The sequence below is a fragment of the Dendrobates tinctorius genome, unplaced genomic scaffold (genome assembly GCF_039654945.1).
Source record: "Dendrobates tinctorius isolate UK_male_01 unplaced genomic scaffold, ASM3965494v1 ptg000179l, whole genome shotgun sequence".
NCBI lineage: Eukaryota > Metazoa > Chordata > Amphibia > Anura > Dendrobatidae > Dendrobates > Dendrobates tinctorius.
Window position 1 is genome coordinate 3,125,913 of NW_027361846.1, and position 26,816 is coordinate 3,152,728.

General features: G+C 46.6%; 1 protein-coding gene across 6 annotated transcripts in view; it reads right to left on the bottom strand.

Moving 5' to 3' along the window:
• Positions 1 to 799: 799 nt before the first annotated feature.
• LOC141054860 (uncharacterized) overlaps positions 800 to 26,816 on the bottom strand; it is a 75,342-nt gene continuing 49,325 nt past the window's right edge. For 5 of the 6 annotated variants that reach the window (XM_073551736.1, XM_073551741.1, XM_073551737.1 and 2 more), the window contains 6 exons: positions 9,362 to 9,555; positions 9,069 to 9,243; positions 8,784 to 8,940; positions 7,275 to 7,428; positions 6,960 to 7,071; positions 800 to 1,225 (listed from right to left, as the gene is read on the bottom strand). In XM_073551736.1, the coding sequence (XP_073407837.1) occupies positions 1,044 to 1,225; positions 6,960 to 7,071; positions 7,275 to 7,428; positions 8,784 to 8,940; positions 9,069 to 9,243; positions 9,362 to 9,555 (974 nt within the window). In that variant the 3' untranslated portion in view covers positions 800 to 1,043. Of the gene's footprint in view, positions 2,287 to 6,959; positions 7,072 to 7,274; positions 7,429 to 8,783; positions 8,941 to 9,068; positions 9,244 to 9,361; positions 9,556 to 26,816 lie in introns of all 6 variants that reach the window. The other variant, XM_073551740.1, reaches the window with a different exon arrangement.

Here is a 26,816-nt window from a genome sequence, read left to right on the forward strand (position 1 = left end):
GACCTGTCATCACCTCTGCTCACCTGTAACCCCTCTGACCAGACCTGTCATCACCTCTGCTCACCTGTAACCCTCTGACCAGACCTGTCATCACCACTGCTCACCTGTAACCCGTGTGACCAGACCTGTCATCACCACTGCTCACCTGTAACCCCTCTGACCAGACCTGTCATCACCTCTGCTCACCTGTAACCCTCTGACCAGACCTGTCATCATGACTGCTCACCTGTAACCCCTCTGACCAGACCTGTCATCACCTCTGCTCACCTGTAACCCCTCTGAACAGACCTGTCACCACTGCTCACCTGTAACCCCTCTGACCAGACCTGTCATCACCTCTGCTCACCTGTAACCCTCTGACCAGACCTGTCATCACCACTGCTCACCTGTAACCTCTCTGACCAGACCTGTCATCACCTCTGCTCACCTGTAACCCTCTGACCAGACCTGTCATCACCACTGCTCACCTGTAACCTGTGTGACCAGACCTGTCATCATCCTTGGGCTCAGTGTCTAGACATTATATTTCATGGAGACACAATGACGCCTGGGACCTCTCTGCTTTTTATGGCGGATAAAAGTGCGGTAAGGATAGGCAGCATTCAGGTGATATTAGGTGATAACCTTCTAGCTGGACCCACCTAGGACCCCGACCTCAGATAGAAGTGTCACAGGCCACATCTGGACCTCACTTTTCTCATCCACACTTGGTCCCGGACCTCGAACCACAGTGCTGTCTACAACGCGACATGGAATGAAGAGTAGTCCCCACATAGGACAGAACTAATAACCAGACACATTTATAAAGACTGTTTAATTGTAGACACTGTAAATGGAGCAAGAAAATAAATCCTCTGCCATGAAAAGTAAAATGTCTGCTCTGCAGGGCACCTCCCTGATATTGCTTCACACCTGAGAGAATGGCCTCATCTGCGCGGAGCCGCGGCGCTCAGCTCCCGTCCTCCTCGGAGACCTGCTCAGCGGGAATCAGCCACAGGTTGGCGCTCGGCTCCCGTACTCCTCGGAGTCCTGCTCAGCGGGAATCAGCTCCCGTCCTCCTCCTCCTCCTCGGAGACCTGCTCAGCGGGAATCAGCCGAAGGTGGTTGGCTCTCACGCTGGTGAGGGTGGGACAGACGCTCATGAGGTCGGACACCCCCTGCAGGGTGACCCCCGAACCGTCCACACTCAGCTGTACGATGGCCGCATGTCTCAGGAAGCGCAGACCTAGATAAGAGACAAGAACGGGAAGTCAGAGTCTATATGCAGGGAGCTAAACTGGAAGACAGCCATGAAGAAATTGAGTACACCCTCTGGAATGCTATAGCTTTATGTATCCGGACATATAACGGTGTAAGGTGCAAATTACACAGTGTCAGAAACTAGACCGAAATGGGGAAGCAGTGTAAAAGAATAAGTAAGGTGCAGTAAGTGAGGCGCAGTAAGTGAGGTGCAGTGAGGCACAGTAAGTGAGGCGCAGTGAGGCACAGTAAGTGAAGCGCAATAAGAGAGGCGCAGTAAGTGAGGCGCAGTAAGTGAAGCGCAATAAGAGGCGCAATAAGTTAGGCGCAGTAAGTGAGGTGCAGTAAGTGAGGCGCAGTGAGTGAGGTGCAGTAAGTGAGGCGCAGTAAGTGAAGCGCAATAAGTGAGGCGCAGTAAGTGAAGCGCAATAAGAGAGGCGCAATAAGTGAGGCGCAGTAAGTGAAGCGCAATAAGAGAGGCGCAGTGAGGCACAGTGAGGCGCAATAAGTGAGGCGCAGTAAGTGAGGCACATTGGTGTCCGTCGTCTGTGCACTCCAGAACTGGACTGAATGACGGCACTGCCGGTGACGCAGGAGGGTTGTGCTCCAATGTGATCTTATGACAGCTTCTGCTTGACCATGGCGGGATTAGTGGGCAGCGGTCCCATGACTGGTGGCACACATGCGGTGCCCCGTCCTAGAGATGTGCGCTCATTGTAGGGACAGCTCTTGTACACCTGGTCCCCTGATGGACCCTAATTATGGTTCCTTGGGGAGATCGCATCGGGCTTCTTTAACCCTTTATGCTTTTCGGTCTGCTGCGCTGTGACCTGGTGTCATTGATCCCGACGGCCCGCTCCTCCATGGCTTACACCTGTGTGACCTCGGATTATTTCTGTGGTGACATTTTCCAATCCTATACCGCTCTGGCAGAAATTAAGAGACCTCGTCCAAATGTTCCAGCAGAGTTGTGTCCGGCGACCACAGGAGATGGGATTCTGAAAACCGGACCTTTATTCAGCCATTATATTATAAAGGCCGAGATGTCTGGAAGAAGAAATCATCGCGCTCAGAGAAGACGTAACAACCCCGACACGTCTCCACACCCGGCGTCCCACCATGACTGACACACCCAACTCACCAGCCGATACAGGGAGCTCTGAACGAGGCTCGGCACAGAGCGGGTCTGATCGTCCCAGTGTGGGGTTTCTGGCGGTTCCATCTATCACACACTGCCCAAAATACACAAGACTCGCTTCCCCCCATTCAGACCTCTCACCTCTGGTACCGAACAATTAGGGGCCTGACTGGACCATTCCTTGCAGCCGCTAGTTCAGCAATTACCTGGACGTGTGAGGGACACGTTCATTTCTGATCTGTGACATATGTATTTTCGATATGAGTGTAATCTGGCAAAACATTGGATCACACTGTTGTTCTATAGGGGGCTGTGCACATGTCCAGGTGGGATCACACTGTTGTTCTATAGGGGGCTGTGCACATGTCCAGGTGGGATCACACTGTTGTTCTATAGGGGGCTGTGTACATGTCCAGGTGGGATCACACTGTTGTTCTATAGGGGGCTGTGCACATGTCCAGGTGGGATCACACTGTTGTTCTATAGGTGGCTGTGTACATGTCCAGGTGGGATCACACTGTTGTTCTATAGGGGGTTGTGCACATGTCCAGGTGGGATCACACTATTGTTCTATAGGAGGCTGTGCACATGTCCAGGTGGGATCACACTGTTGTTCTATAGGGGGCTGTGCACATGTCCAGGTGTGTGGGGTCCTTTTTTTTTTTCTCTCAAATCGAGTCTGTCCAAGGAAAACATCTCAGCATGCCCATTTTGAATCTGTGAATCAAATCACACTTGTCCATTCAAGTCAATGGGTCCTTAAAAAAAAAAAAAAAAAAAAAAAAAATCGCACTTCGATGACTGACTGGAAGGAGAAGATGAAGAAATAAAAAAACAATCGTCTCCACATTCGAGAAAATGGTATCAGATGAGAGCGAATCGGTCACTAGCCTTAGTTTGCCACTGGAGGAATCCCTGGAGCCAGGAAACAAAAGTGCAAAGTTTCATCATGTGGCTCAGTATTTTGATTTCCTAATACGGCCTATGATAACCCTTATCGCTTGGCCCCCAGAGTGGTCTAACTGGCATCTTGCTATCAGGGTCCCCCTAAATATCGTCCACACTTATGTATCATATGACAGAGAAGAAATAGATCAATAATGTTCTATAAGTGTGGGATCAGTAAGGAACATGTACAATGTATTTCTTTGGATGGTACAAGGTGAATTACGCACTTGTATCTTGTAAGTTCTGACTCCTCACCCGTATTAATGAGTTTAATGCCAGTTCGGGCTCGTGCAGATGACTGTATTTTCGATATGAGTGTAATCTGGCAAAACATTGGATCACACTGTTGTTCTATAGGGGGCTGTGCACATGTCCAGGTGGGATCACACTGTTGTTCTATAGGGGGCTGTGCACATGTCCAGGTGGGATCACAATGTTGTTCTATAGGGGGCTGTGCACATGTCCAGGTGTGTGGGGTCCTCACGTACAGAGGACGAATGGTGTTACCCATATAGAAAGACGGCGACACATAACCGCATAAACCACATGGGTCGTTTTGCAGGTGATAGAATCCTTAACAGCGTGGGACACTCCTCCAATACAGGGGTTACCCTAGCGACATTTTGAATGCGGCTAAAGGATAGGGTTAACCAGGTAGAAGATTACAATCGTGGTTCTGCCCATAAACCTGACAAAAGATTTGTTTTTTGTTTTAAATTTGGCCCTATGGACGGCATCGTACGATCTGCCATTCGTAGGAACGCGACAAGGATATTGTGGAGGTGGCAGCAAGAGGCCCCATTATTTCCAACAGGCGCAGTACCACTCTGGGTGACATAATAGTAAAAAAAAACGGATGGTGAAGCAACAAACTGATTGGCTAAGAAGGGTGTCCCGCGTGGCCATTATAAGTGTGGACATTGCCCTTTCTGCAATCACCATGATGTACGGTAAGTCCAGCGCGTCCTGTACTGGAGGAGTGTCCCACGCGGTCAAGGATTTTATCACCTGCAAAATGACCCATGTGGTTATGTGTCGCCGTCTTTCTATATGGGTACGACCATTCGTCCTCTGTACGTGAGGCTCAGAGAGCACGATAACTCGATCGGGCCAGGTAAGGGGTCCCACGTCTGATTAAACATGTCAGGGAAGGTCATGGAGGAAAGCCAGAGGTGCTTTCTTTTGCTGGCCTGGTGTCTCTTCCAGCGCAGGGAGGATATCTGCATAAGCTTCTGTTAAGAAGCGAGGCCATATGGATTATGCGCACCCGGGCGCAGGAATCCACCGGTTTCAATGAAACATTGGACATGGCTTTATTTTTGTAATAAGCCGCTTTTATTGTATTTGTTTTTTTGCATTTGTTTTTCAAAAGCATTTTAATGGTTCAGGGTAATTGCTGCCCGTGTGTTTAGGCACCGGGGGTGGGGTTTGGGTGAGTCCAGTCCCACTCTCCTGTGTGACCAGTAGAAGCGCTACTGCAGCGCCAAGCGGCGGTCGTCATCTCCACTCCTGCCCCCACCTTCCCTAGGCCGTTGTTTTAAAGTATCTGAATAAAGAATACTTTAACCGGTGAGTGCCGTCCGTTTTCCTTTCTGGTACAGCCGCTGTTAATACAGATGAGATTGATAGAGTCTGTCCTTAAGCCCCCGTCACACACAGCGATGTCACCAGCGAGATCGCTGTGACACTGACCAGCGACCGGCCCCCCTGCCGATTATCACTGATCGTCCTGGAATGGCCAGGAATATTTTTGATCGCTGGTCTCCCGCTGGCCAGCATGCATCGCTGCGTGTGACAGGCGGGAGACCAGCGATCAGCGAGCTGGTAACCAAGGTAAACATCAGGTTTCTAAGTGCCGCGCGCTGCTTAGAAACCCGATGTCTACCTTGGTTACCAGCTCCCTGCACCAGCGTGCTGGTATCTAAGGTACACAGCGTCGTCACTGGTGCTGATGGCTGGTGAGATCTGCCTGTGTGGCAGCTCACCAGCGATCACGTAGCGACTCACCAGCGATCCTGACAAGGTCATATCGTTGTCGGGATCGCCGGTGAGTCGCTATGTGTAACGGGGCCCTTACGTATCCATAACATCCGACCTGCTCACCGTCCTCTGCTTACTGTCAGTGAATGGAAACATTGATTCCTGAGGACGAACTGACGAGCAAGAAAATCACTATTAAAACACAACAATATGGAAGCACCCGATGCTCCGTGCTGAAGTCTGTGCCTCTCAGAGCTGTGGACTCCGCTCTACGTCCGTCCTATGGTCTTTAGTAAGCGGCCATCTCCTCACATGTAGTAATTAGCCAACCCTAAGAATCATTGCAGTGCTTTCAGATTTCGCGGTTGTACCCCATCAATTTTCGCCTGCACCTTCCCAGGGTCCATCTTAAACCCTTCAGATGACACAACGAACCCCAAGAACGATATTTCCTGAACATTTCTCCAATTTGGCAAACAGAATTTTCGCTGAGTTTTTGTAAAACAAATCGAAACGTGCTCGTAGTGAGAATCCAGATCAGGCGAAAAAATCAGACCGTCATCCAGATCTACCACAAGAAACCTCCAATAATATCCGAGAAAATGTCATTCATAAAGTTCTGAAAGACATCAGGTGCATTGGATAACCCAAAAGGCAAGACGAAGTTCTCAAATAAACCTTCCAACGTTAAAAACGCCTTTTTCCACTCATCCCCCTCCCGGACACGTATCAGATTATATGCCCTTCTAAGGTCAAGCTTAGAATACCATTTTGCCCCCGTAAGCTGATTATATAGGTGGGGAATAAGTGGAAGCGGGTAAGGACGGAGGCCACCATCTTTAGGGGAGGAGGATGCACGGATATGACCCTTCTGTAAACTATCACTTACATATTCTTTCATGGCGGTCAGCTCCGGTCCCCACAAATTATACAGGTGAGCTTTAGGTATTAGGAAAAAGATTTATAGCACAATCATAAGGACGATGGGCGGTGATATCTCAGCCTCTTTCTCTGAGAACAGACCTCCGAAGTCTTTCAGGTAAGCCGGCAGACTCTCCAGACTAGGCTGTAAACCACGGAGGAATGACTGAGAAGCTGCCTGCACAGGATTTATCATGAAAATAACCTGGTGTTTAACAGGGGAGTGCAGACTTTTTATATCCTCGGTATACCCACCACACGGAGAAAATGTGATCCTTATCTTGCAAGTGCTGATATCTGGAAAGCGTATACCATACATAAAGCTGAAGCTTTGTCTATACTCAGGAGCCCAGAACCAGCACAGGGCCCCTGCCCCGACACCACAGGGCCCCTGCCCCGACAGCACAGGGCCCCAGCCCCGACAGCACAGGGCCCCAGCCCCGACACCACAGGGCCCCAGCCCCGACAGCACAGGGCCCCTGCCCCGACAGCACAGGGCCCCTGCCCCGACAGCACAGGGCCCCTGCCCCGACAGCACAGGGCCCCTGCCCCGACAGCACAGAGCCCCTGCCCCGACAGCACAGGGCCCTTGCCCCGACAGCACAGGGCCCCTGCCCCGACAGCACAGGGCCCCTGCCCCGACAGCACAGGGCCCCTGCCCCGACAGCACAGGGCCCCTGCCCCGACAGCACAGGGCCCCTGCCCCGACAGTGCCACCTCCTCTCACACTCACCCTTGTTGGTGATGCGAGTGCGGCTCAGATTCACTTTCAAGAGATTTTTGCACTTCTGGACTCCGAGCTTCAAGACACTGTCACCAACCATGGTCTCCGATAATCCCAGGACCTATGAGGAAGAACACCGCAGATCAGTGAGGAAACATGACCAGCTGCGGCCCGTGTGCAGCACAACACCATCCGATCCCATTCCCCAATGTACTGGAGAGGTGCAGACTGCATCCCCAACTACAACCCCCATCATGCTGCACATCAGACTACTCTCTACTGTACAATGGAGGCGATCGCTTCATGGAGACCACCAAAATGAACCTGGAGGTGCAGGAGATGGGGGATGCACCCAGACACCCCTCTGCTGGTCACTTTAGTCCGATCCAGACTCAGCTGCTCCAAAAGCTTCAGCCCCCGCAGGTGAAGGAGTCCGGAGTCCGACACAGACGTGTTACACAGAAAGAGGACACGCAACCTGGAAAAGCAACAAAAGTGTACGTGAGAGTCCGTCACCGCTAACCACACCCACCACTGATAACACATGTATACGTGAGAGAGTCCGTCACCGCTAACCACACCCACCACTGATAACACATGTATACGTGAGAGAGTCCATCACCGCTAACCACACCCACCACTGATAACACATGTATACGTGAGAGAGTCCGTCACCGCTAACCACACCCACCACTGATAACACATGTATACGTGAGAGAGTCCATCACCGCTAACCACACCCAACACTGATAACACATATATACGTGAGAGTCCGTCACCGCTAACCACACCCAACACTGATAACACATGTATACGTGAGAGTCCGTCACCGCTAACCACACCCACCACTGATAACACATGTATACGTGAGAGAGTCCATCACCGCTAACCACACCCAACACTGATAACACATATATACGTGAGAGAGTCCGTCACCGCTAACCACACCCAACACTGATAACACATGTATACGTGAGAGTCCGTCACCGCTAACCACACCCACCACTGATAACACATGTATACGTGAGAGTCCGTCACCGCTAACCACACCCACCACTGATAACACATGTATACGTGAGAGGGTCCGTCATCGCTAACCACACCCAACACTGATAACACATGTATACGTGAGAGGGTCCGTCACCGCTAACCACACCCACCACTGATAACACATGTATACGTGAGAGGGTCCGTCACCGCTAACCACACCCACCACTGATAACACATGTATACGTGAGAGGGTAAGTCACCGCTAACCACACCCATCACTGATAACACGTGTACGTGAGAAAGTCCGTCACCGCTAGCCACACCCATCACTGATAACACATGTATACGTGAGAGGGTCCGTCATCGCTAACCACACCCATCACTGATAACATGTATACGTGAGAGTCCGTTACCGCTAACCACACCCACCACTGATAACATATGTATACGTGAGAGTCCGTCACTGCTAACCACACCCATCACTGATAACACAAGTGTATGTGAGAGAGTCCGTCACCGCTAACCACACCCACCACTGATAACACATGTATGCGTGAGAGTCCGTCACCGCTAACCACACCCACCACTGATAACACAAGTGTATGTGAGAGTCCGTCACCGCTAACCACAACCACCACTAACAAAGGTATGCGTGAGTCCATCACCGCTAACCACACCCACCACATGTTAGCGTGAGAGTCCGTCACCGCTAACCACACCCACCACTGATAACACATGTGTAAGTGAGAGGGTCTGTTCCCCCCTCACTTCTCACCCCTAGCAGCTTCTCCTTCCAGTCTCTCACCCTTCTGCTGGGGACCTGTGATGACAGAGTGCTCTCACCTCGTGAGCTGTGCGATATGCTGCACGCCTCGATCTGTGATCTGGGTGTGATCTGTGAGGTCTAATTCTAAGAGACCGCTGTGATGAGACAGATGTGATAGTCCGGCGTCTGACAGGCTGTGTCTCCCGGGAAGCAGTAGACGCAAGAGAGACAGACCTGTGACAGGACAGAAGCCCACTCAGGACACCAGGGAGAACAGTGCACACACGACCAAGAGAGAGATTACCCTGAGCCAGAGACCTCACCGAACCTCACTAACCAAAGAGTGATATTCACTGACTCACCCGACAGGAGCTCCAACACCCGGCTGGAGCTAAGAGACTGCACCCCCGATAGTGTGAGTGTGGAGAGCGCCGGAAGAGAAGAGACGGTCTGCAGCGACTGCTCAGTCACACGAGTGCTGTCTAAATGGAGTGTAGTCAATTGCTTCAGACCAGACAATGAGGAGATGTCTGACACCTAAGAGACAAAGTAAAGAGACAGATGAGTGTGCAACTCAGAGAACACACATAGAAAAAGGGGTCAGTGTACCCCACAAATGTGAGTGGACCATTGTAGGCCACCCTCACGGCCCCACCTGGGTGTGCTTCAAGCTCAGCACCCTAAGATCTGGGCAGCGCTCCACTAACACGATGAGGGTGCGCTCAGTGATCGCCGTCTGATTGACGCTCAGATGGGTGAGGGAGCAGCTCGTGTTCAGCAGGAAATCACATATCCCGCCATCGCTGACTTTAGTTTGATCCAGCACAAGATGAGACAAATGATTCAGACCTGCAGAGACACAGAAGCAAAAACCAGAAGTGATCAAAACACGGAGTAAGGAATGGGGGGAGGCAGACAAAGCCGAGCGATGGCAGAGAGAAATCAGACAAAGCCAAGAGATAGAGAGAAATCAGACAAAGTGGAGTGATGGCAGAGAGAAATCAGACAAAGCCAAGAGATGGCAGAGAGAAATCAGACAAAGTGGAGTGATGGCAGAGAGAAATCAGACAAAGCCAAGAGATGGCAGAGAGAAAGCAGACAAAGTGGAGTGATGGCAGAGAGAAATCAGACAAAGCCAAGAGATGGCAGAGAGAAAGCAGACAAAGTGGAGTGATGGCAGAGAGAAATCAGACAAAGCCAAGAGATGGCAGAGAGAAAGCAGACAAAGCCAAGAGATGGCAGAGAGAAAGCAGACAAAGCCAAGAGATGGCAGAGAGAAATCAGACAAAGTGGAGTGATGGCAGAGAGAAATCAGACAAAGCCGAGCGATGGCAGAGAGAAATCAGACAAAGCCGAGCGATGGCAGAGAGAAATCAGACAAAAGCCAAGAGATGGCTGAGAGAAATCAGACAAAGTGAAGCGATGGCAGAGAGAAATCAGACAAAGCCGAGCGATTAGAGAGAGAAATCAGACAAAAACCAAGAGATGGCAGAGAGAAATCATACAAAGTCGAGTGATGGCAGAGAGAAATCAGACAAAGCCGAGTGATGGCCGAGAGAAATCAGACAAAGCTGAGCGATGACAGAGAAAAATCAGACAAATACGAGTGATGGCAGAGAGAAATGAGACAAAGCCAAGCGATGGCAGAGAGAAATCAGACAAAGCCAAGAGATGGCAGAGAAAAATCAGACAAAGCCGAGCGATGACAGAAAAAAATCAGACAAATACGAGCGATGGCAGAGAAATGAGACAAAGCCAAGCGATGACAGAGAAAAATCAAACAAAGACAATCGATGGAAGAGAGAAATGAGACAAAGCCGAGAGATATCAGACAAAGCCGAGCAATGGCAGAGAGAAATCAGACAAATCCGAGCAATGGCAGAGAAAAATCAGACAAAGCCGAGCGATGGCTGAGAGAAATCAGACAAAGCCGAGCAATGGTAGAGAAAAATCAGACAAAGCCGAGCGATGGCCGAGAGAAATCAGACAAAGCCGAGCAATGGCAGAGAGAAATCAGACAAAGCCAAGAGATGGCAGAGAGAAATCAGACAAAGTGGAGTGATGGCAGAGAGAAATCAGACAAAGCCAAGAGATGGCAGAGAGAAAGCAGACAAAGTGGAGTGATGGCAGAGAGAAATCAGACAAAGCCAAGAGATGGCAGAGAGAAAGCAGACAAAGCCAAGAGATGGCAGAGAGAAAGCAGACAAAGCCAAGAGATGGCAGAGAGAAATCAGACAAAGTGGAGTGATGGCAGAGAGAAATCAGACAAAGCCGAGCGATGGCAGAGAGAAATCAGACAAAGCCGAGCGATGGCAGAGAGAAATCAGACAAAAGCCAAGAGATGGCTGAGAGAAATCAGACAAAGTGAAGCGATGGCAGAGAGAAATCAGACAAAGCCGAGCGATTAGAGAGAGAAATCAGACAAAAACCAAGAGATGGCAGAGAGAAATCATACAAAGTCGAGTGATGGCAGAGAGAAATCAGACAAAGCCGAGTGATGGCCGAGAGAAATCAGACAAAGCTGAGCGATGACAGAGAAAAATCAGACAAATACGAGTGATGGCAGAGAGAAATGAGACAAAGCCAAGCGATGGCAGAGAGAAATCAGACAAAGCCAAGAGATGGCAGAGAAAAATCAGACAAAGCCGAGCGATGACAGAAAAAAATCAGACAAATACGAGCGATGGCAGAGAAATGAGACAAAGCCAAGCGATGACAGAGAAAAATCAAACAAAGACAATCGATGGAAGAGAGAAATGAGACAAAGCCGAGAGATATCAGACAAAGCCGAGCAATGGCAGAGAGAAATCAGACAAATCCGAGCAATGGCAGAGAAAAATCAGACAAAGCCGAGCGATGGCTGAGAGAAATCAGACAAAGCCGAGCAATGGTAGAGAAAAATCAGACAAAGCCGAGCGATGGCCGAGAGAAATCAGACAAAGCCGAGCAATGGCAGAGAGAAATCAGACAAAGCCAAGAGATGGCAGAGAGAAATCAGACAAAGTGGAGTGATGGCAGAGAGAAATCAGACAAAGCCAAGAGATGGCAGAGAGAAATCAGACAAAGCTGAGCGATGGCAGAGAGAAATCAGACAAAGCTGAGCGATGGCAGAGAGAAATCAGACAAAAGGCAAGAGATGGCAGAGAGAAATCATACAAAGCCGAGTGATGGCAGAGAGAAATCAGACAAAGCCAAGAGATGGCAGAGAGAAAACAGACAAAGTCTAGAGGTGGCGGAGAAAAATCAGACAAAGTCAAGGGATGACAGAGAAAAATCAAAGACAAGCGATGGAAGAGAGAAATGAGACAAAGCCGAGCGATGGCAGAGAGATATCAGACAAAGCCGAGCGATGGCAGAGAGAAATCAGACAAATCCAAACAAAGGCAGAGAAAAATCAGACAAAGCCGAGCAATGGCACAGAGAAATCAGACAAAGCTGAGAGATGACAGAGAAAAATCAGACAAATACGAGTGATGGCAGAGAGAAATGAGACAAAGCCAAGCGATGGCAGAGAGAAATGAGACAAAGCCAAGAGATGGCAGAGGTGGCGGAGAAAAATCAGACAAAGACGAGCGATGGAAGAGAGAAATGAGACAAAAGCCGAGCGATGGCAGAGAGAAATCAGACAAATCCGAGCAATGGCAGAGAAAAATCAGACAAAGCCGAGCGATGGCCGAGAGAAATCAGACAAAGCCGAGCAATGGCAGAGAGGAATCAGACAAAGCCGAGCGATGACAGAGAAAAATCAGACAAATACGAGCGATGGCAGGAGAAATGAGACAAAGCCAATCGATGACAGAGAAAAATCAAACAAAGACAAGCGATGGAAGAGAGAAATGAGACAAAGCCGAGCGATGGCAGAGACATATCAGACAAAGCCGAGCAATGGCAGAGAGAAATCAGACAAATCCGAGCAACGGCAGAGAAAAATCAGACAAAGCCGAGCGATGGCCGAGAGAAATCAGACAAAGCCGAGCAATGGTAGAGAAAAATCAGACAAAGCCGAGTGATGGCCGAGAGAAATCAGACAAAGCCAAGCAATGGCAGAGAGAAATCAGACAAAGCCAAGAGATGGCAGAGAGAAATCAGACAAAGTGGAGTGATGGCAGAGACATATCAGACAAAGCCGAGCAATGGCAGAGAGAAATCAGACAAATCCGAGCAATGGCAGAGAAAAATCAGACAAAGCCGAGCGATGGCTGAGAGAAATCAGACAAAGCCGAGCAATGGTAGAGAAAAATCAGACAAAGCCGAGCGATGGCCGAGAGAAATCAGACAAAGCCGAGCAATGGCAGAGAGAAATCAGACAAAGCCAAGAGATGGCAGAGAGAAATCAGACAAAGTGGAGTGATGGCAGAGAGAAATCAGACAAAGCCAAGAGATGGCAGAGAGAAATCAGACAAAGTTGAGCGATGGCAGAGAGAAATCAGACAAAGCCAAGAGATGGCAGAGAGAAAGCAGACAAAGTCTAGAGGTGGCGGAGAAAAATCAGACAAAGCCAAGCGATGACAGAGAAAAATCAAAGACAAGCGATGGAAGAGAGAAATGAGACAAAGCCGAGCGATGGCAGAGAGATATCAGACAAAGCCGAGCGATGGCAGAGAGAAATCAGACAAATCCAAGCAAAGGTAGAGAAAAATCAGACAAAGCCAAGCGATGGCCGAGAGAAATCAGACAAAGCCGAGCAATGGCAGAGAGAAATCAGACAAAGCATAGAGATAATAAGCATAGTAAGGAAAAAAATCCCATCAGTAAGATATAATACTCCTTCAACAACAAAGGAAACATATATCAGGATTAAATCTAGGATATACATGTATACGAGGATAATCGCAAAATACTTTAATTACAGAGAAAAAAAGGCGATCAAACAAATCCAAGGAGACTAATTATATATGAAACATATAAACAAATCTTTATATTAAAAACAGGAAAATGGGACAGGGAAGTGAAGTCAGAAAATTGACCATGGCAGCACGCAGGCGACCAAGTGGGGCATGCAAGAGGTGCAGAGACCAAATGGAAATACAGGTACCAAAACAATAACTAAGATGACATAATTACAAAAACATAATGTACCGATTCCAAAGAGAGCAATTATATGGCCAAACAGGATATATATATATAGATATAAGCATTGTAGGCATTATAATAAGATGTTCAGTAAAAAATCTCATTACCTGTTTGGATAGTATAAGGCGGTCCACACCAATGCAACCCCCCCAACGCACGTTTCGGCAATGGCCTTTCTCAAGGGGTAACAGGAAGAGGGAAGTGAAGGATATTTAAGATAGAGTCGACCAGTCAAATTGAAAAATCAAGGCCATGTGATCATTCACCAATCAAACATGCATACAGAGATTCCTCCCAGTAATGGCGTCCGTTGTCATAGCAGCCCACCATAAAAACACCTCCAAAAGGTAGCAGAGGAACAAAGCTTTCCTTAGAAGTATAATAAAAGACACTATGTTGAAAGCAGAAATACTGCTATAATGAACCTGCATTATTAGCGTGTCACACACTGCGCAACGTCAAACCGAAGTGACGTGCTTGTAATCAGATGACGCATCAGTTGCGCGCCGCTCACTGAAAACCTCCACCAACAGTTCGGTAACATGACCGCCATCTCAGATCTAAAGCTCCTCCCCTACCTACGTCAACAACAACGGCGTGTCCGCTCATGATGACGCGCATGTCGCCCCGGTGACCATGACAACGGGCGGCGTCGGCATCAAGGAGATGCCAAGTAACGCCCGGCGTGAGGGAAACCGCGGCGCACGCGCGTACAGAGCAGGCGCCGGTTGTTCACCTGAAACAAAAGCAGATCAAATGAATTTGTGCGTAAAGGAAGTGGCCGTGGAAAACAGTGAGCATTACGCACAGATTAACACAGATGGATAACAGCCGTATCAATACAAAAAATTGAAAAATGGGCTAAAACTAGTAATACTTGTACATACAGTACAGCATATGCTACAATAAATAATACAGGTAGGTATTAATGCTTAGACCTCTTATGTACTACAATGGGAGAAATTAGTATATAGATATCACCTCATAAAACATGTCGGATAGCAAGACACAACAAAACATATAGTATATTGTAAAAATATGCATATTAATACAAATACATTGAAGGACCAACATGGTGAAGTACAATTACAAATCATTGTCTTGAAAACACTTCATAACCAATGATGGGATTTTGGAGAAAAGGTGAGACCTCTACTCAACAATGAGAGATCAGAATCAGTTAAGACATGAGAGCTTAAATTAATTACCTTATTGTTACTTTTGGTACGTTCAGGAGACCTGAACTTCATCCGCTTTTCTCCAAAATCCCATTTCAATGTATTTGTGGCTATCAAGGATCTACATCTATTTGCTAGATCCCTGATTTTTAAGAGACACTTCTTTGACCCTTGTCTGCAAAATCTTTTTCCCACAGAAGAGGAACAATTAGCCCTGCAGAATCTTGAAGATCTCTCCACTGAACATCAAACTGGAGAGGGAGGTAAGATTCCTCAATCTATTAGAATAAAATCTAAGAAATTCCCTCCTATATCGACGACGTGTGTAGCTGTTGACCTCTTTGTTCAGGTTGTTACTAAGGATTTTATGAACATCCCTGGTGGTCTAGGCAGGGATAATCTCAGTAGAGATGAGCGCAGGAGACTGGACGTCCTGAGGGGGCTTCCTGACGTTGTGTTTAAGCCAGCTGATAAAGGGGGTAACGTTGTAATATGGCCTAGGTCCCTCTACGAGAAGGAGGCACTCAGACAACTAAACAATCAGACATGTTACAAACGTTTGACGTTTAACCCCCTGGTGTCATTTGTGACTCAGTTAAATAAAATCCTCAATAGAGCAGTACAAAACAAGGTTATTACTAAGGAATTGGCTCTTGCAATGCTGGTACAGGAGCCTGCTATTGCAACGTTCTATCTATTGCCTAAAATACACAAGTGTCTGGAGGCCCCCCCTGGTCGTCCAATTATTTCCGGCTCGGGCAATTATTTAGAAAGAGTCAATCGGTGGATTGACTCTAAATTGCAACCCCTGGTGGAAAGTTTGCCTTCTTTCTTGCTTGATACGGGTGAATTTCTTAAGAGGGTGGATGGGCTTCATGTTGGGAGTGATAATATGCTGGTGACAGGAGACGTTGAGTCCCTGTATACTAGCATAAGACATGTAGATGGGTTGGCAGCCACTAGATATTTCCTGAACATGTCCAACTTACCTGCGGAGATTGCCTCCTTGGTTATCGAGTTGCTTGAGTTTTCGTTGACCCACAATTTCTTTACTTTTATGGGGTCCTTCTACCTACAGCTCCAGGGGACAGCAATAGAGGCTTCCTTTGCCCCATCTTATGCCAACCTGTTCCTGGGGCTGTGGGAGAGGGACCTCCCCCTGTCTGACCAATGTCAGTCGATGGACCGCATCCTCTTCTGGGTGCGGTACATCGACGACATATTTATGGTCTGGCAGGGGAATGAGAATCAATTATCTAAATTTATGGTGGGAATCAACTCGAATGATATGAATATTCATATCACACATCAACATGATGTGACCAAGGTGAGCTTTCTGGATGTCAATGTCTGGAGAGATTCTGACAATATACTCCAGACAGGAATATTCAGGAAAGAAACCTCCTCTAACATGTTGCTACATGCCTCCTCTGCTCACCCCAAATCCTTGATTGACTCTATTCCTGTAGGGCAGTTCCTGCGATTACGCAGGATCTGCTCTAATGATCAGGATTTTACATCTCAAGCTCAGGATCTCTCGGATAGGTTTCTCGAGAGAGGCTACAGTAGGAGATCCATTAAGAGAGCTTACAACCGTGCAAGATGGTCTACACGTCAGTCACTGCTATACAAAAAGAGGGAGATTAAGAATAACAACAACATTAGATTTATTACAAACTATCATGCTCAATTCGCAAGAATGAGAGGTTGTCTCCAAAGAGCCTAGCCAATACTCCAGACTGACCCTGTTCTTAATCCACTTATTCCGTCAAAACCAAGTGTCACCATTCGCCGTTCAATGAACCTTAAGGATTATTTAGTTTGCAGCCATTATCAACCCGAATCTAAACAAAGTTTTCTGAGTATGGGCTATCCTAGGTGTGGCTGTGCTCCTTGTGGTCGCTGTGTCGCCTGTCCCAACGTGGAGCGAACGGACACGTTCTTTAATTCTTCAGGAACTAGGACATTTAATATTCGTAATCGTATATTATGTACCTCACGGTATGTTATATATTTTGCGTTATGTCCGTGTAACCTGATATATATAGGCATGACCACACGGCAATTGAAGACACGTGTTCGTGAGCACGTGTTGGGCATACAGGCGGCAGCCGGCCATGAGGACCCGGCCACACTTAGGACAATACCTCGACACTTTAAATTAAAACATGATTGTGATGGATCGTTACTTCGAATTCGCGGTATTGATAGTCTCAACCCGGGAGTACGTGGTGGTAACCTAACTCAGAGACTATTGCAACGGGAGACAAGATGGATTTGGCTGCTAGATACTGTGCATCCAAAGGGATTGAACGAGGCTATTAGCTTTGCTCCATTTCTATAAATGATTTTTTGCTTGGCTATTTTTATTTATTTTTTTTTTATTTTTATTTGATCATGGGTAGCTTGCGGCGTATTTTTTGTTTTTAAGGTCTGGTTCTAATGTTTTCGTTTTTAAATTTTAGAGTCTTCCTTTGTCCATCCTTTATAAAGTTTTCCTGGCTTGACATTCCGGACGATTTATCTTCCTGTGTGATCTGATTTTTTCACCGGCATAACAACATGCGAAGAGGATGAATGTGGCTATCATTGGTTATGAAGTGTTTTCAAGACAATGATTTGTAATTGTACTTCACCATGTTGGTCCTTCAATGTATTTGTATTAATATGCATATTTTTACAATATACTATATGTTTTGTTGTGTCTTGCTATCCGACATGTTTTATGAGGTGATATCTATATACTAATTTCTCCCATTGTAGTACATAAGAGGTCTAAGCATTAATACCTACCTGTATTATTTATTGTAGCATATGCTGTACTGTATGTACAAGTATTACTAGTTTTAGCCCATTTTTCAATTTTTTGTATTGATACGGTTGTTATCCATCTGTGTTAATCTGTGCGTAATGCTCACTGTTTTCCACGGCCACTTCCTTTACGCACAAATTCATTTGATCTGCTTTTGTTTCAGGTGAACAACCGGCGCCTGCTCTGTACGCGCGTGCGCCGCGGTTTCCCTCACGCCGGGCGTTACTTGGCATCTCCTTGATGCCGACGCCGCCCGTTGTCATGGTCACCGGGGCGACATGCGCGTCATCATGAGCGGACACGCCGTTGTTGTTGACGTATGTAGGGGAGGAGCTTTAGATCTGAGATGGCGGTCGTGTGACCGAACTGTTGGTGGAGGTTTTCAGTGAGCGGCGCGCAACTGATGCGTCATCTGATTACAAGCACGTCACTTCGGTTTGACGTTGCGCAGTGTGTGACACGCTAATAATGCAGGTTCATTATAGCAGTATTTCTGCTTTCAACATAGTGTCTTTTATTATACTTCTAAGGAAAGCTTTGTTCCTCTGCTACCTTTTGGAGGTGTTTTTATGGTGGGCTGCTATGACAACGGACGCCATTACTGGGAGGAATCTCTGTATGCATGTTTGATTGGTGAATGATCACATGGCCTTGATTTTTCAATTTGACTGGTCGACTCTATCTTAAATATCCTTCACTTCCCTCTTCCTGTTACCCCTTGAGAAAGGCCATTGCCGAAACGTGCGTTGGGGGGGGGGGTTGCATTGGTGTGGACCGCCTTATACTATCCAAACAGGTAATGAGATTTTTTACTGAACATCTTATTATAATGCCTACAATGCTTATATCTATATATATATATATCCTGTTTGGCCATATAATTGCTCTATTTGGAATCGGTACATTATGTTTTTGTAATTATGTCATCTTAGTTATTGTTTTGGTACCTGTATTTCCATTTGGTCTCTGCACCTCTTGCATGCCCCACTTGGTCGCCTGCGTGCTGCCATGGTCAATTTTCTGACTTCACTTCCCTGTCCCATTTTCCTGTTTTTAATATAATAAAGATTTGTTTATATGTTTCATATATAATTAGTCTCCTTGGATTTGTTTGATCGCCTTTTTTTCTCTGTAATTAAAGCATAGAGATGGCAGAGAGAAATCAGACAAAGCCGAGCGATGGCAGAGAGAAATCAGACAAAGCCGAGCGATGGGAGAGAGAAATCAGACAAAACCGAGCAATGCCAGAGAGAAATCAGACAAAGCCGAGCAATGGCAGAGAAAAATCAAAGCCGAGCAATGCCAGAGAGAAATCAGACAAAGCCGAGCAATGGCAGAGAAAAATCAAAGCCAAGCGATGGCAGAGAGAAATCAGACAAAGCCGAACGGTGGCGGAGAAAAATCAGACAAAGCCAAGCGATGACAGAGAAAAATCAGACAAAGCCAAGCGATGACAGAAAAATCAGACAAAGCCAAGAGATGGCAGATAGAAATCAGACAAAGCCGAGCGATGGCAGTGAGAAATCAGACAAAGCCAAGCTATGGCAAAGAGAATTCAGACTAAGCCGAACAATGACAGATTACTAACCCAAGGGCTTGATGTCTGATAGACCCATCTCCGTTACTAACTACAGGGCTTCATGTCTGATAGACCCATCTTCATTACTAACCCCAGGGCTTGATGTCTGATACACATCTCCATTACTAACCCCAGGGTTTGATGTTTGATAGACCCAGCTCCATTACTAACCCCAGGGTTTAGGCTGTGTTCACACACTGGTTTTTCCCGTTGGATTTACAAAAAAATCTGCTCAAAAAAAGCTTAAAAGAAGCTTCCCATTCATTTTAATGCATTTTGCACTTTTTTTACATATTGATGCGCTTTTTTCCGTGAAAAAAACGCTTCGCGGTAAAAAAACGCAGCATGCTCATTAATTTCGTGGAAAATTCCGCATTTCTAGCTATTTTCTATGTGTCTGGGGACGCACGGAAAAAATGGCGCAAAAATCGAGGCAAAAACCCGCGTTTTCTGGGAAGGAGTCTCGTTTTTATGCAGAAATTTTCTGCATACATGTGCACATAGCCTTGAAGTCTGATAGACTTCTCTCCATTACTTACCCCAGGGCTTGATGTCTGACAGACCCCTCTCCATTACTAACCCCAGTGGTTTGGTGTCTGATAGACCCCTCTCCATTACTAACCCCAGGGCTTGATGTCTAATAGACCCATCTCCATTACTAACTACAGGGTTTGAAGTCTGATAGACCCCTCTTCATTACTAACCCCAGGGCTTGATGTCTGATAGACTTCTCTCCATTACTAACCCCAGGGGTTTGGTGTCTGATAGACTTCTCTCCATTACTAACCCAAGGGGTTTGGTGTCTGATAGACTTCTCTCCATTACTAACCCAAGAGGTTTGGTGTCTGATAGACTTCTCTCCATTACTAACCCCAGGGGTTTGGTGTCTGATAGACTTCTCTCCATTACTAACCCCAGGGCTTGATGTCTGATAGACATGTCTCCATTACTAACCCCAGGGCTTGATGTCTGATAGACACATCTCCATTACTAACCCCAGGGCTTGATGTCTGATAGACACATCTCCATTACTAACCCCAGGGCTTGATGTTTGATAGACCCATCTCCATTACTAACCCCAGGGTTTGAAGTCTGATAGACTTCTCTCCATTACTAACCCCAGGGCTTGATGTCTGATAGACCCCTCTCCATTACCAACCCCAGGGCTTGATGTCTGATAGACCCCTCTCCATTACCAACCCCAGGGGTTTGATGTCTGATAGACCCATCTCTATTACTGATCCCAGAGCGTGATAGAATCATAGAATGGTAGAGCTGGAAGGGACCTCCTGGGTCATTGTGTCCAACCCCCTTCTCAAAGCAGGATTCACTAAACTATCTCAGACAGAAGTCTGTCCAGCCTCTGTTTGAAGACTTCCATTGAAGGATAACTCACCACTTCTCGTGGCAGCCTGTTCCACTCATTGTTCACCCTGTCAAAAAGTTTTTCCTAATCTCTCTCTCCTCCCATTCAGCTTCATCCCATTGCTTCTAGTCTTTCCTTGTGCAAATGAGAATAAAGATGATCCTTCTACAATGTGACAGCCCTTGAGATATTTGTAGACAGCTATTAAGTCTCCTCTCAGTCTTCTCTTCTGCAAGCTAAACATTTCCAAATCCTGCAACCTTTCCTCATAAGACAGGGTTTGCAGACCGGTCACCATTCTGGTCGCTCTTTTCTGAACTTGCTCCAGTTTGTTGATGTCTTTTTTAAAATGTGGCGCCCAAAACTGGACACAGTATTCCAGATGAGGTCTGACCAAAGAGGAGTAGAGGGCAATAATGACTTCACGTGATCTAGACTGTATGCTTCTGTTAATACATCCAAGAATTGTATTTGCCTTTTTTGCTGCTGCATCACACTGTTGACTCATATTCAGTCTGTGATCTATTAGTATGCCCAAGTCTTTTTCACAGGTGCTGTTGCTTAGCCCTATTCCTCCCATTCTGTATATGCTTTTTTCATTTTTATTGCCCAGATGTAGTACTTTGCATTTTTCCCTTAAAAACCATTCTGTTAGTTGCTGCCCACTGCTCGAGTTTATTTATATCTTTTTGAATCCTCTCTTTCTTTTCTCTAGTATTAGCTATCCCTAGCTTTGTGTCATCAGCAAATTTAATCAGTTTACCCTCAATTCCTTGCTGAAGTCAAGATATACTATATCTACAGCATTTCCCTGAACCACCCAATCAGTGATTCTGTCATAGAAGGAAATTAAGTTAGTCTTGTGAAGTACAGTATTCAGATGTACGGGACATCTTGTTCTCCAGGATCCATTTTTGCGCTTGTGACGCCATTTTGTTATTTATGAGTTAAATTTTGTAATTAAGTGAAAGTTCGCAGCTGTTATGAAACCAGACTGTCCCAGTCTGAGCAAGATATGAGATATGAAACCCTGAAGACTGAGCTATTGTTCTATTCTCTACTTCACATAGCTAGGGACATGCTCCAATTTTCTTGCAATACTATTGGTTTATAAAGCGTATGTGTCACGACGATGTTATTGGTAGCTATGTACTTTGCATAATTAAGCAAAATACTATAAAAAGGTGACAAAATAAACGGGCTTAGTGATCTGCCTTGATCCTCCCATACAGAGACCCCCGTCTGTCTGGTCATTCCAGTTGCTAGCAACGCCCCGTGGATTAATTTGGAAATCACTTGGTCAACCATGAAGGGTTAATTTAGCCCTCCCTCAAAAGCTACCTCAACAGTTTGGCTGCCCAACATGGGGCCTCCGAATAGGGACGCCTCTGCCCCCGGAGGACAACAAGACAAAGGACCCTCGGAGCCGACACAGGTGCTGGAAAATTGGGACTGATCATCCCCCCACGACAACCACGGTAAGTTGGCAGTTATACTGTTCAGACTGACCGTTGGTGTGGTTTTCCTGTGCTTGTTTCTGCAAAGAGAATCTGAGGTTTGTCCCCGATGGTGGGGTGATTCATGGGTGGAATCATATAGAGGTGCAGTCCCGTTGGGGGCCCAGTGTTCGAACCGTACCTCATAAGGACACCCCGGATTGACCAGTGATTGTGGCTCTCATTATAGTCAAAATATCCTGAAATCCTGATCATTGTTAGTATCGGGCGTGGTGAGGTGATCGAAGATTGGGTAGGATACGTAACTCAGGTGTATATATATATATATATATATATATATATATATATATATAACCAGAGGTGTCTGGAGGGATAGTCTGAGACGCCCTCCTCCTTTCACTGAGTACCGCGTTGAATTTTGGGCTTCCCAGAGGGGGATTATTGACCCTGTGGAACAGAGACTGATATGGCCGCTCCAGTACTGTGCACAACTGAAGTAAGGATATTTAGCTCTAAATGAGAGAATTCGTGGAAGGAAAAGAAGAATTTCGTGGCTTGGCACATGAATTGTGTGACGAAGGTGTTAGGAAGAACAGAGGAAGTGAATTCTGATGGTTTCTGTTACTGCTATGTTAAAGATGGAAAATTGTCTATTATGACAGGGACTGGATGTTTTGTGGTTCAAGGAAGTGACTGTAGTGTGAGAAAGTGATTGGTTAAGAAGGAACTCAGATTGAGACTAATGTGTCAGGCAGACAAATAGTTTCAGTCCCTGCTATGCCTAATATTGCTAGTGGTTATGAGTATCCACCCCCTTTACCCCATCCCAAATAGACACCCTTTGCAATCAATTACCCGATCCAGAGACTTCCCCCATGGCTTTCTACATGCAAATAGCAGCAAATCGAGAGTAATGTGCCAACTCCGGATGATGCATTAAAAGTAGGGGAAAAAAAAAGTTTCCAAAAGAAATGAACCTGCTCTGTATCAGCAGAGGAAAGAAGAAAAAAGAAAGGGAAAGCTAGTAGCTGCAGCTGCTTCAGTACCCCCTCCCATCTCAGGCCACACCATATCCCCCTTTGCCCCCACCGCAGCTGCGAACACACGGCTCGTTCTATATCAGCACACACAAATTCAGCTCCCTACTCCAATATCTGTTTCAATCCTATGACTGGAAACCCTGCTCCTCAGCTCCTCCCTGCTAATTCTTGTCTACAATGCTGGCGCTGAGCCCGACTTGGACACTTTCAGAGAGATTGTCATACCCTCGCTGTTTTAATTGGAGTAGATGGCAGACCCAATAAACCTACTCTTACAAAACCCATCCCTGTGGGACCCTTCCCCGAGGATACTGCTCAGTTTGTAATCTCTCCCACATGTCCAGTAAAATTACTGGGGGCAGATTTATTATCACAGTTCTACTATCTAAACTTTGGTCAAAAGGGCCAAATGATATAGGGAAAATGCCTGTAGAACCAGTAAAAGTGTTTCTCAAACCTGGTGCCCCTTTTCCCAAATTCCATCAATATCCTTTGAAACATGATCAGGAGCGGGGCCTTCAGGAACAAATACAAACGTTACTTGATAACGGTGCTCTGGTACCCTGTGTTTCTCTATGTAATACGCCCTTGTTTCCCGTTAAGAAAAAGACCCCACCTGGCCAGCCCCCTATGTACCGGCTGGTACAAGATGTACGGGCAGTCAGTGCAGCTACTGTTCTGGAAACTGCAGTGGTGCCTAATCCACATACTCTTTTGTCCAAAATACCCCAGGATGCTGCTTGGTGCACAGTTATTGATCTTACCAATGCCTTCTTTAGCATTCCGTTACACCCAGATTGCCAGTTTCTGTTTGCATTCACTCATCAGGGGCGACGGATAACATGGACAGTTATGCCACAAGGGGCCCAAAACAGTCCCAACCAGTTTGCAAAAACATGGGCGAGTGTCTCTTGCCCTGGCAGTTAGATCACCCCCAGGTCACGCTGCTTCAGTAAGTGGATGATCTTTTGTTGTGTGCACAGACGGAGCAGGAAGCCATTGCTGCCACTGTCAGCCTCCACAAGCATCTGGCAGCACTGAACTGTCGGGTTTCGGCCTCGGGACTTCAGTTCTGCCTTGGTCAAGTGATATTCTTGGGTCACTGTTTCCTTCAAGGTGTCAGACACCTCACAGAAGGAAGAAAAATGGCCATCAGCTCCCTTCCTTTCCCACAAGATGAAACTGAACTCCAGCGCTTTCTTGGACTATGCACTTATTGTTGTCAGTGGATACCGGATGCATCCCGCATAATGCAACCCCTTTACAACGCCTTGAAAGACGGTATAATGAATTATAAGGGAAGATGGCAGTGATGAGGATTATCTCCAACATGATAGTTCCCAACTTCTGATAGAAGAAACAGCTACTCCACTAAATGTCAGTGAGAATCCACTCCCAAATCCCGATCTGGTGTTATACACGGATGGTTCAAGATATGCTGATGAGTTTGGTAGATTCCACACGGGATACGCTGTTACCACAGAGGACACTGTATTGCACACAACTGCACTCCCGCCATCACAGTCAGCACAAGCAGAACTCCAGGCTCTGTCTACTGCATGTACTTTGGCCAAGAACAGATGGGCTAATATATACACGGACTCACGGTATGCATTTGGTATTGCCCACGATTTTGGGGCTCTATGGGCCAATCGAGGGTTTATTACTACTGCCGGAACCCCAGTGAAAAATGCTGAAGCTGTTAGAACCCTCATGGACTTGATCAAATTACCTGCTCAGGTGGCTATTATCAAAGTTAAGGCGCACGGTCCTAGGACCAGTCCATAGACTGTTGGCAACACATTTGCGGATATGAAAGCAAAAGCCGCCGCTCTTTTACCCGTTGAACCAACCATACCAATTATGGTGACCATACGCTCTCAGCGTAAACAGTTACAAGAAGCACTGACCCTACAAGAACCTGATGATCTACAACAGACTGAAGTTTTCTGTCGGACCCCGCGAGACTGCTTAATGACGATGCAGAGAATGTCTCCAAAGGAAAAGGTGAAGCAATGGAAGACTGATGGGGCACGAATGGATAATGGTCTCTGGAAAAAGGACCAACTCGTGTGTCTCCCTAAGCGGATGTACCCTGCTATTGCCATATGGGCACATGGACCTACACATCGAGGAAAGAATCAGGCCCTCGCACTGGTGCACAAATTCTACTGGGCCCCGGGAATTTCCACAGTTTTGACAGCGCTCAACCGTGCCTGCAATATCTGTCAGACTTGTAATCCAAATATAGTATACTATAGGAACAGAAAAATAGGGTCTTATCTGGGTTAATATTAAAAGATACAGTTGTGGCCAAAAGTATTAACACCCCTGCAATTCTGTCAGATAATACTCAGTTTCTTCCTGAAAATTATTGCAAACACAAATTCTTTGGTATTATTATCTTCATTTAATTTGTCTGAAATGAAAAAACACAAAAAGAATTGTCCTAAAGCCAAATTGGATATAATTCCACACCAAACATAAAAAAGAGGGTGGACAAAAGTATTGGCACTGTTCGAAAAATCATGTGATGCTTCTCTAAATTGTGTAATTAACAGCCCCTGTAACTTACCTGTGGCACCTAACAGGTGTTGGCAATAACTAAATCACACTTGCAGCCAGTTGACATGGATTAAAGTTGACTCAACCTCTGTCCTGTGTCCTTGTGTGTACCACATTGAGCATGGAGAAAAGAAAGAAGACCAAAGAACTGTCTGAGGACTTGAGAAACCAAATTGTGAGGAAGCATGAGCAATCTCAAGGCTACAAGTCCATCTCCAAAGACCTGAATGTTCCTGTGTCTACCGTGCGCAGTGTCACCAAGAAGTGTAAAGCCCATGGCACTGTGGCTAACCTCCCTAGATGTGGACGGAAAAGAAAAATTGACAAGAGATTTCAACGCAAGATTGTGCGGATGTTGGATAAAGAACCTCGACTAACATCCAAACAAGATCAAGCTGCCCTGCAGTCCGAGGGTACAACAGTGTCAACCCGTACTATCCGTCGGCGTCTGAATGAAAAGGGACTGTATGGTAGGAGACCCAGGAAGACCCCACTTCTTACCCCGAGACATAAAAAAACCAGGCTGGACTTTGCCAAAACTTACCTGAAAAAGCCTAAAACGTTTTGGAAGAATGTTCTCTGGTCAGATGAGACAAAAGTAGAGCTTTTTGGGCAAAGGCATCAGCATAGAGTTTACAGGAGAAAGAAAGAGGCAATCAAAGAAAAGAACACGGTCCCTACAGTCAAACATGGCGGAGGTTCCCTTATGTTTTGTGGTTTCTTTGCTGCCTCTGGCACTGGACTGCTTGACTGTGTGCATCGCATTACGAAGTCTGAAGACTACTAACAAATTTTGCATCATAATGTAGGGCCCAGTGTGAGAAAGCTGGGTCTCCCTCAGAGGTCATGGGTCTTCCAGCAGGACAATGACCCAAAACACACTTCAAAAAGCACTAGAAAATGGTTTGAGAGAAAGCACTGGAGACTTCTGAGGTGGCCAGCAATGAGTCCAGACCTGAATCCCATAGAACACCTGTGGAGAGATCTAAAAATGGCAGTTTGGAGAAAGCACCCTTCAAATATCAGAGACCTAGAGCAGT